General features: G+C 51.7%; 1 protein-coding gene and 1 long non-coding RNA gene across 2 annotated transcripts in view; both read left to right on the forward strand.

Moving 5' to 3' along the window:
* The window catches only part of LOC310667991, a 160,484-nt gene that overhangs the window by 16,096 nt on the left and 134,436 nt on the right, over window positions 1-9,952 (forward strand). The window lies entirely within an intron of this gene.
* Window positions 636-4,360, forward strand: SWSAP1 (SWIM-type zinc finger 7 associated protein 1). The gene is made up of 2 exons (XM_083420675.1): window positions 636-2,184; window positions 3,267-4,360. The coding sequence occupies exons 1-2, from the start codon at window positions 1,930-1,932 to the stop codon at window positions 3,792-3,794; spliced, it is 783 nt and encodes a 260-aa protein (XP_083276801.1). The 5' UTR covers window positions 636-1,929; the 3' UTR covers window positions 3,795-4,360.

Here is a 9,952-nt window from a genome sequence, read left to right on the forward strand (position 1 = left end):
AACCAGCATTTGAACTGAGCCCAGAAACTAACCAGTAACCAGTGCAGTCATGCCAGAACTGGTGTTTGGACCACCCTGCCCCAATCAATCTGGCCACTGAATTCTGCACCTGCTCTCTCTGCCTGAAGAACAGCTGCCTATCAAATTAGAAGTGAACTGACTCAATCTAAGGCAGCTTCACATGATCCTGATAAATCTACTTTATACATCCCAAAACTAAGTCCTGGCGTTAAATAAATATGATGGGCCTGTTTGTGACTTACGCCTCCACCCAAATCATCGTAGGGATGGGTGCGAAAAGAGTGCGTTCTCTTCTAGGACCCTGCTGGGCAAGAGATAGCCCGCCCCCCCTGCATTGGTTGCCATATGACAAGGCTCCTTCCTATGAAGGGTAGCCGTGGGTGGGTGGGTTCAACATCCCCTCCCCCTGGGATGTTCAGAGCAAAAAAGAAAGGTTGTGATCAATGCAATGTATAAGCATTCTACAATTTTAAATTTTAATTTGTTCTTAGGTTTCTTTTTTTATTTGAGGGTGCATATGATTGTGACAAGCTCATTTCAACAATACTGAACATGGTAGTTTATAACTTTATTATTTATCCATTAGATAAGCAAGGTTTTTAAAAAACAACAACAACAACCAAGTATACATACAATCATTACCAGCTCATTTCAACCATCTTTAATATGATAACTTAAGCAGATATATAAATGCACCTGAAAAGCAGACAACATTCCTCAAATCCGGGTTTGCCTTTCACTCCCTTGTGCCTTGTATTCCCACCACAATAATGGGTTGGTTTTGCTGCAGACTTTCACAGCAACTAATCTCTTATGGAGAAAGTGGAATATCACCTTAAAGAAACGAATAGAAAGCCAGAACAACGAAGCAATCTCCAGTATTTTCTTCCTGCCTTGGGAGCCGTTAGGAAGCCGTCAATCAGTTAGCCTCCAAACCTCTCAGCGAAAGTCCATGGTCCAGAAACTCGAAAAAAGTCGCACTTCTAATAAATAGCGCTGTGGCTTGACTGGGAAGGGGGTCCCCTAGGGCTGCTGCGACTGCCCACGCGAAGCCTGCGCGCCTTGCCCCGCCGCCCAGGCATGAAGCAGTGGAGAGGCGCGATTTTTGCACCCATATCATGGGGGCTAACCTGACCAACTCTAGCTAGGCACCATCTGCTCACCAGACCTTGACCCTGCGCAACTCTTGCAGGTGCCGCAGCACGCTATTCCAAATCGGGGTTCGGTTACCTGGTATTAGCAGCCTAACCAGTACCTGCTCCGAATTATTGATGAGACCAGCTAGGAGCCGAATAAACAAAAATAATGGCAGCGCCGGATTGAGGGCAGCGTGGGCGGTTCCCTGCACAGGGTGCCAAGCCGAGCAGGCGCAAAATACGATTACTAATTCTACTACTACTAAAAACAAACAAACACCCTATATTTATACGTAAAGAAAAGCTACCGTACCAAAATGAATTATTGTGAAAATACATCTTTTAAAGGAGGGCGCCAATTGTGGCCTCGCCCAGGGCGCCATATTAGCAAAGTCGGAGCTCCTTAAGGGCGGGCAGCAGTGAGATCGCCGTGGTGCCAAAGAGAGACCCGAATCCAAGGAGAGGTGGCTCGTGCGTAAAAGGAGCGCAGTGCCGATGTCCCGATTTGGCGACCTGTCTCTCCCCCCACCCCGTTCAGAAAGGATCAGTTGCACGAGATAAACAAAAAAAACCCCACCCCCGATCCCCCGAATCCAGCTGCCTCTAGCATCTAGGGGACGTTCCCACGCGGCTGCGAAGCCATCCCAGCCACCAAAGCGGAGCAACCCACAACCGCTGCGCCGCCGATTGGCTGTCGCCGCCGCCGCGCCCACTCTCTGCGGCTTCCCCTCGGCAAAGGCGCGCGCGCGCCACCCGGTCGCCGGATCCGGCCATGGCGGCACTGCTGCAGCAGCAGCAGCCGGTTCCGGGCGCCGACCCGGCTAGCCTCCTCCTCCTCCTGCCGCGGCCGGCGCTGCTGCTGCTGGGTCCCGCTGGCTCGGGGCGCTCGGCGCTCTCGTTCCGCGCGGCGCTGCTGGGCGCTGCTTCCTCCTCCTCCTCGCGGGCTCGCGCGCTCTTCTTGGCGCCGCGGCCTCTGGAGCGCCTGCCGGCTGGAGGCGCAGATGCAGCCGGAGCCGGAGCCATCCAGGTGGGTGGGCGAGTGGGTAGGTGGACCAGCAGCCCACCCATGAGGCCAGATTGCGGGACCGGATTTAGGGCAGGGCGGGCGCGGTGGGCGGGAGATCAGCTGCGGGAGTGAATAACAACAACAAAAATACCTATGCAGGATTTATGTGGGTCCCTACTGAGATTAATAAAAAAAAGCAGCTGTACCAAAATGAATTATTGTGAAAATAAGAAATATTTTTTGGGGTGGGTGTCACATTTTGTCCTCATTCAAGGTGCCATTGAAATTTGAAAGGCCGAAGTCCACTGCTGCACCAGGGGACAAATATGGTAATATGGCGCCCTGAGCAAGGACCAAATTTGGTGCCCCCCCCCCAATATTATTTTGCATCCGCTCGACTCCGTGCTATGGGGGTTTAGGGTGGTGCAAGTGGTCCCCCCCCCCCCCGGGCACGGAGTCGAGGGAATGCAAAATAATATTTTGGGGGGGGGGAGCACCAAATTTGGTCCTTGCTCAGGGCTCCATATTCATAGCTGTCAACGTTTCCCTTTTCTTGCGAGGAATCCTATTTGAAGTAAGGGAATTGCCCTTTAAAAAAGGGGGAAAGTTGACAGCTATGGCCATATTAGGGATGCGGGTGGCGCTGTGGGTTAAACCACAGAGCCCTAGGACTTGCTGATCAGAAGGTCGGTGGTTCGAATCCCAGCGATGGGGTGAGCTCCCATTGCTCAGTCCCTGCTCCTGCCAACCTAGCAGTTCAAAAGCACATTAAAGTGCAAGTAGATAAATAGGTACCACTCCGGTGGGAAGGTAAACGGTGTTTCTGTGTGCTGCTCTTGGTTTGCCAGAAGCGATTTAGTCATGCTGGCCACATGACCCGGAAACCTGTCTGTGGACAAACGCCGGCTCCCTCGGCCAGTAAAGCGAGATGAGCGCTGCAACCCCAGAGTCAGTCACGACTGGACCTAATGGTCAGCGGTCCCTTTACCTTTTTATGGCCATATTACCAAAGTAATATGCAAGTGAACCACTGCCCTGGCCTGTAGTGTGGCTTATTCATTCCTACAAATTGGCCATTAACACTCTTCCCTTGCCTTCCCTAGAGAATCCACTTCCTGTACCCGCCATCGTTCCGGGAGCTGCTTCAGCTGGTGGCCTCCCTACATGAAACCTTTTCCTGCTCCCTCTCCCTAGTCGTTCTGGATGGCTTGGAGGAATACTTGGGCAGCTGCTCCAGCCCAGCTATGGCAGCTCAGCTTGTGGCCTTGCTGCTGGACACGGCGAACCATTTCAGCCAGAAGCTCCCCGTGGAGTCTGCTGCAGGCTGCAAGCTTGTCGTTTCCATGAGGCTTTCTGGAGAAGCTGGGGAACAAGCGGAGTATTTCTCGGCAATTGAGCGCTACTTCCCAGCCCAGTGCTGGCTGCATCCGAGCACAGAGGAGATTGCTGATTCAGGTAGCCAGGGCATCACCAAGCTGATTAGAGCACGTCTCTCCCAGCCGGGCACTAAGGACCAAGAATGGCTGGTGAGATTCGATCCACAAGGGGACATGAGGATTTCTCTGCTTCCGTGCGAAGGGGAAGTTGATGGATGCACAGCTTCGAAGAGCAATCGACCCCCTGAGACTTAAGCCCATCCTTTTCTCGGCTCCCAATCTTAGGCCTCTGATGGTCCTTAGTTGAGTCATTTTTGTGTTCAGGTTATCAACTACCTCTGACTCAAACGCATACATTCACATCCCAGGTGATAACATCTTTCTTACTCCAGTTTGTTGTTTGTTTCTTCCCAGCTTTGGGCTGAGAGGTTGCCTTTTTTTGACGAGCAGCAAGTTCCAATGCTGTACTATAGAGTCATTTCAGCTCCCCCATCTGCTCTGCTTACACCGGAGACTGGCTGCACCTCCGATCGCAAACATGAAATGTACCTTTTTCGCTTTGCCAGTTGCAGAGAAAAGCCCTGGAAGGAAACAGGGCCCTCAGACTCGGCAAACAGAACACCAAGAGATTAAATCTCACACTTCTGGGTTTGCTTGTTTTTTCGTCTTTTAAAAACCCAGTTGTACGGTGTGAGGGAAATGGTTTTCAGAGCGTGACCTGGGGGGAAGATGTGGACAGTTGCCTATGGAGTGGGTGAGCAAAAGTGCCTCTTGGATTCTTCCCACTGTTACCTTGAGCAAATAAAGAGAGAGAGAGATCTCTATCCCCCCATTGACCTATTTTATGTTGGCTACTGTCAGGTGGTGGTGTGGTTGCTCGAGAGCAAACAGGCAAGACTCCAACCTGTCTTTTCCAGGCTTTATTCTTGGTGCAAACTGTTTACAGTGAAGAGTGTCGTAAGTTCATGTCTGGCTCAGTCGCTAGCAGAATCTGGGGGTGGTCGGTCTTTGTACCTCCCCCAGCATAAAAGTCGCGTCACCCCCAGCCTTTTCCACTCCTCCCTGCGCCTCAGACTACTGTGCATGATGGGCGATGGCAAGGGCGTGCTTCCCTCCTCTCCAGCTTGCTCAGGCGCAGTGTTGAGGCTCTCCCTAGCATCCCCTGGTCCTTGCACCTCCTCTTCACTGGAGGTGGGGCTTTCCTCCTCGCTGGAGGAGGAACTGCTTTGCAAGAATTTCGGAGGCTCCCTATAACACAACTGCCCTTCCACCTCTCACCTCTGAGCTGATGGGAGTTCCCTGACAGTTACACTACAGCAGATAGGGAAAGTGGTGTTGGGTTTTTCACATACAGGCGATTCCCCACTTATGCGGGGCTTACATTCTGAGCATCAGTGCGCATAAGCGAAATGCACATAAGCAGGGTGAGCACAGTTTCCTGCCCAACAGCTGTTGAGTGAGGTAGCGCAGCAGCAGTGAGAGCTCCTGCACACCGTTTTGGAGCCCTTGGAGCATTTTTTCCCCCTGGACTTTGGGCTCTGGGGAGAGTCTCCTTGTGAGTCACTAGGGCTCTCCCACCATTCCAGGTTAGTATTGAATTAGTTATTTCCCGGCAAGGCACATATGTGCAGTTGCGTGCAAGTCAATTGTACACAAGTGGTGCGGTGGTGTTGTCTGTATGTTTGTCATGTCTCATGTTTGCTTCCCAGAATAGTCAAAAGCGTACACAAAGCACATGCTCTTCCTAGGGAGTTGTGACCTAGTGCATGGCATGCATTCAATGCACCACGATGTGAGAAATCTCTCATGTTCCCTCTGGGCTTGTTCGCTCTTGTAAATGTGCTCCCCTGGGGTGAAATATAACACATGGGGCTTGATTTGGGTACACCGCTCATATTGCTGCCCTGCACTGGTCCCGGTGCCTGTCTTCATGGTTTCAGTGCCACTGTGTTTCAGGGTAGAGCAGCACCATCTGCAGGATCAATTTGCCACCTGCTTGCAGCTGCCCGGCCACTAGTCTCCCCACCACCTTCTCTCAACCAAGGGTATTTGTGTCTGGTCAGTAGTTATCCCAGTCTAAGATGTCCAGGGGGACCCAGGTGGCGCTGTGGGTAAAAGCCTCAGCGCCTAGGACTTGCCGATCAAAAGGTCAGCGGTTCGAATCCCCGTGGCGGGGTGCGCTCCCGTCGCTCGGTCCCAGCGCCTGCCAACCTAGCAGTTCGAAAGCACCTCCGGGTGCAAGTAGATAAATAGGGACCGCTTACTAGCGGGAAGGTAAACGGCGTTCCGTGTGCTGCGCTGGCTCGCCAGATACAGCTTGTCACGCTGGCCACGTGACCCGGAAGTGTCTGCGGACAGCGCTGGCTCCCGGCCTCTAGAGTGAGATGAGCGCACAACCCTAGAGTCTGTCAAGACTGGCCCGTACGGGCAGGGGTACCTTTACCTTTACCTTTAAGATGTCCAGGACCAGTTCCTTTAGGAGTGGCAGCTCCATCACCTCTTTCAAGGCAGCAGGGAACAGCTCCAGGGCGGCACTCACTATGAATCAGTAAGCCACACCACCCAAAATAACTGCCAACTAGCTATAATAATAATATTTTTTTATTTGTACCCCACCCATCTGGCTGGGTTTCTGGGTGGCTCTCAACAGCATATTAAAAACACAATAAAATATCAAACATTAAACACTTCCCTAAACAGGGCTGCCTTCAGATGTCTTCTAAAAGTAAGATAGTTGTTTATTTCCTTGACATCTGTTGGGAAGGTGTTCAACAGGGCAGCTGCCACTACCAAGAAGGTCCTCTGCCTGGTTCCCTGTAACTTTGCCTCTCGCAGTGAAGGAACCGCCAGAAGGCCCTCGGAGCTGGACCTCAGTGTCTGGGCTGAACGATGGGGGTGGAGATGTTTCTTCAGGTATACTGGGTCAAGGCTGTTTAGGAGTTTAAAGGTCAGCACCAACACTTTGAATTGTGCTTGGAAACAAATTGGGAGCCAATGTAGGTCTTTCAGGACCAGTGTTATATGGTTTCGGCAGCCACTCCCAGTCCCCAGTCTAGCTGCCACATTCTGGATTAGTTGTAGTTTCTGGGTCACCTTCAAAGGTAGCAGGATGCAATGCAAGCTGCAAAAGAAGCCATGTTGGCACATGGCAGGCGCGGTTGGGTGCACTAAAAAGAGCTTGGTTTGGGAGCAAAACTTGTACCACTTGAGCACTGCAAGAATTTGGACTTCAACACAAGGAAGTCGCAGTGTTCCCCTCTCTGCTCCTTATATCTGCTTAGAATGAAAACAATCTCAGCAATATGTAGCATTATGTCCCAATCGCCTGTGCTGTAATGAGTGCATGATGAACTGGAAGGGCATTCTACACCCTGTAATTTCTGATCTGTTTCCGATGGTGGTGTGCTGGGCCTGGGGGTAACCCGTGAAACGTGGTCCAGGTCCGGTCCAGAATCCAAAGGTTCTGCTGGGAGTCAGTCCAACAGGGCCAAGGCAGGAAAGCAGGCAAGGACAGGTACAGGATCTCAGGCAGGATCTAGCATACAGCAATGTTGCTCCCACAACCTGTGGTGGGGTCTGACAGCCTTTTATCTTTGTTGGGGTAGCAGCCGGTCCTGATCCCCCGGCGACTCACCTCCCTGTTTCGACCGAAGGCAAGCACTCCTCCTGTGAGTACTCAGGTCTATAATAATAGGAGTATAGCATCTAGTATAGCATATAATAGGAGTATAGCATCTAGATCAAGGGAAGTAATAGTGCCACTGTATTCTGCTCTGGTCAGACCTCACCTGGAGTACTGCGTCCAGTTCTGGGCACCACAGTTCAAGAAGGACACTGATAAACTGGAACGTGTCCAGAGGAGGGCAACCAAAATGGTCAAAGGCCTGGAAACAATGCCTTATGAGGAACGGCTAAGGGAGCTGGGCATGTTTAGCCTGGAGAAGAGGAGGTTAAGGGGTGATATGATAGCCATGTTCAAATATATAAAAGGATGTCACATAGAGGAGGGAGAAAGGTTGTTTTCTGCTGCTCCAGAGAAGCGGACACGGAGCAATGGATCCAAACTACAAGAAAGAAGATTCCACCTAAACATTAGGAAGAACTTCCTGACAGTAAGAGCTGTTTGACAGTGGAATTTGCTGCCAAGGAGTGTGGTGGAGTCTCCTTCTTTGGAGGTCTTTAAGCAGAGGCTTGACAACCATATGTCAGGAGTGCTCTGATGGTGTTTCCTGCTTGGCAGGGGGTTGGACTCGATGGCCCTTATGGTCTCTTCCAACTCTATGATTCTATGATTCTCTCAGACCTTAGTCTCTGCAGATGTTGGTGGGTTACTAGACCCAGGAGCCGCCTCAGTCTCCCCTGCCCCAACCGGTAGTGGAGTGGCTGTAAGTGATGGCCAGCTGAAGGCAATGAGGTAATCGCTGCATCTGGAGCCAGGGCAGGCTCAGGTCTCTAACTCGGCCCAGCTGGTGCTTGTTGCAGGGGAACCTGTGCAGAATGGGATTCTTCAGGATCAGGCCCCAGACTTGGTTCAGATGATGCCTGAGGCAAAGGATCTGGTGCAGACTGAGTCTCCTCTGGTTCCGAGCCCGAGCCCGAGTCCCAGGCCATCACAGGTGGCTTGAGCCATTTTGCATCCCACCATGTGCATCACATTGTAAAGGTAAAAAGGTAAAGGACCCCTGGACGGTTAAGTCCAGACAAAGGCGACTATGGGGTTGTGGTGCTCATCTCGCTTTCAGGCCGAGGGAGTCAGTGTTTGTCCACAGACAGCTTTCTGGGTCATGCAGCCAGCATGACTAAACTGCTTCTGGCGCAACAGGGCACTGTGACAGAAACCAGAGCGCATGGAAACGCCATTTACCTTTCCACTGCAGTGGTACCTATTTATCTACTTGTACTGGCATGCTTTCGAACTGCTATGTCGGCAGGAGCTGGGACAGAGCAACAGGAGCTCACCCCGTTGCGGGGATTTGAACCGCCGACCTTCTGATCAGCAAGCCCACTGTTTAGACCACAGTGCCGCCTGTGTCCCAGTGTACTGGAACCACAGACACAGGAAGGGGGACTGTTGGAGGTTTCACACCCCTCTTCACCAGATGCAGCCCCATAGCTTTCCCAGAAACAACATGCAGCCTGCGGTGTGTTCCACTTCCTCAACAGACCATTGGATTCAAGCCATTTTCTTTTCTCAAAGGGCCTGCGGTTCTAAAGGCAGTTCCGGCAAAATATTGGGGTGGCCAGGGAAACCTTATTGGAAGGTGAGGCCTGAGCTGCAACAGACCACAGCTGGGCTTAAGCTGCCTGTTTGGACGTGACTCATGAACCAGCACAAAGCAGAGCCACAGGGGACCATTGCAATGCGCCCCCCAAAAGCATCTCAGGGAAAGGGCCTCCCCTCTCCCAGAAACAAGGGCCTATGCTGGTTCTGTTCTGGAGCTTGCCCAACATCAGCAAGCGGTGGGTTGGTCTCCTGCCACTTTTTGCAAGCTGCGTCCCTGATAACGGTTACAGAGGTGCTTGCTGCCATACTGATAAGCCCTATCACAGCAGCAAGGCCAGGGCTGGGCCTGCTGTGCTGGTGGGCTCTTTTCAGAGGGCGTGAGGGTTGGGCATAACGTTTTTCTTGAGTGTTGACAAGCAGCTGCCTTCATGCCTGCCTGGTCTAAACCCCTGATTGCTCTCTCATCTCCTAACAGGTTTTCTACAAGGGTAAAAATCCTACACAGGGAAGTTTCGGGAATAGGAGAATGGGGAAAATCAGAAGCTCCACCTTCTTCAAAAACTTCTTGTTATTTGGCAAATTCTTTATTTAGCTTCAGGGCTTGTAGTTAGCCCCCAAACCCAGGGGGTTTTTTTGTTGCAATCCTATACACACACGGGAGCAAATCCTATTGAACCCAGTGGGTGATATCCAACTAGGGTATGTGCTGAGTAGACCCATTGAAACCAACGAGTTGAGGAAACTTGAGTCTATTCTGAGTATGACTAACATCAGTGGAACTGTCAGTGATCTGTAGGACAACGGGATGTTTTCAGAGGGGATGGAAAATGGCCTTTCCCTTCTCTTGCTCTACCCTGTTAAGCCCTTCCAGGCTGTAAAGGTAAAGGGACCGCTGACCATTAGGTCCAGTCATGGCCGACTCTGGGGTTGCGGCGCTTTATTGGCCGAGGGAGCCGGCATACAGCTTCCGGGTCACGTGGCCAGCATGACTAAGCCGCTTCTGGCAAACAAGAGCAGCACACGGAAACACCATTTACCTTTTCGCCGGAGCGGTACCTATTTATCTACTTGTAGTTTGACATGCTTTCGAACTGCTAGGCTGGCAGGAGCAGGGACCAAGCAATGGGAGCTCACCCTGTCGTGGGGATTCGAACCGCCGACCTTCTGATCGGCAAGTCCTAGGCTCTGT

The sequence above is a fragment of the Podarcis tiliguerta genome, assembly GCF_965153285.1.
Source record: "Podarcis tiliguerta genome assembly, chromosome: 17".
NCBI lineage: Eukaryota > Metazoa > Chordata > Lepidosauria > Squamata > Lacertidae > Podarcis > Podarcis tiliguerta.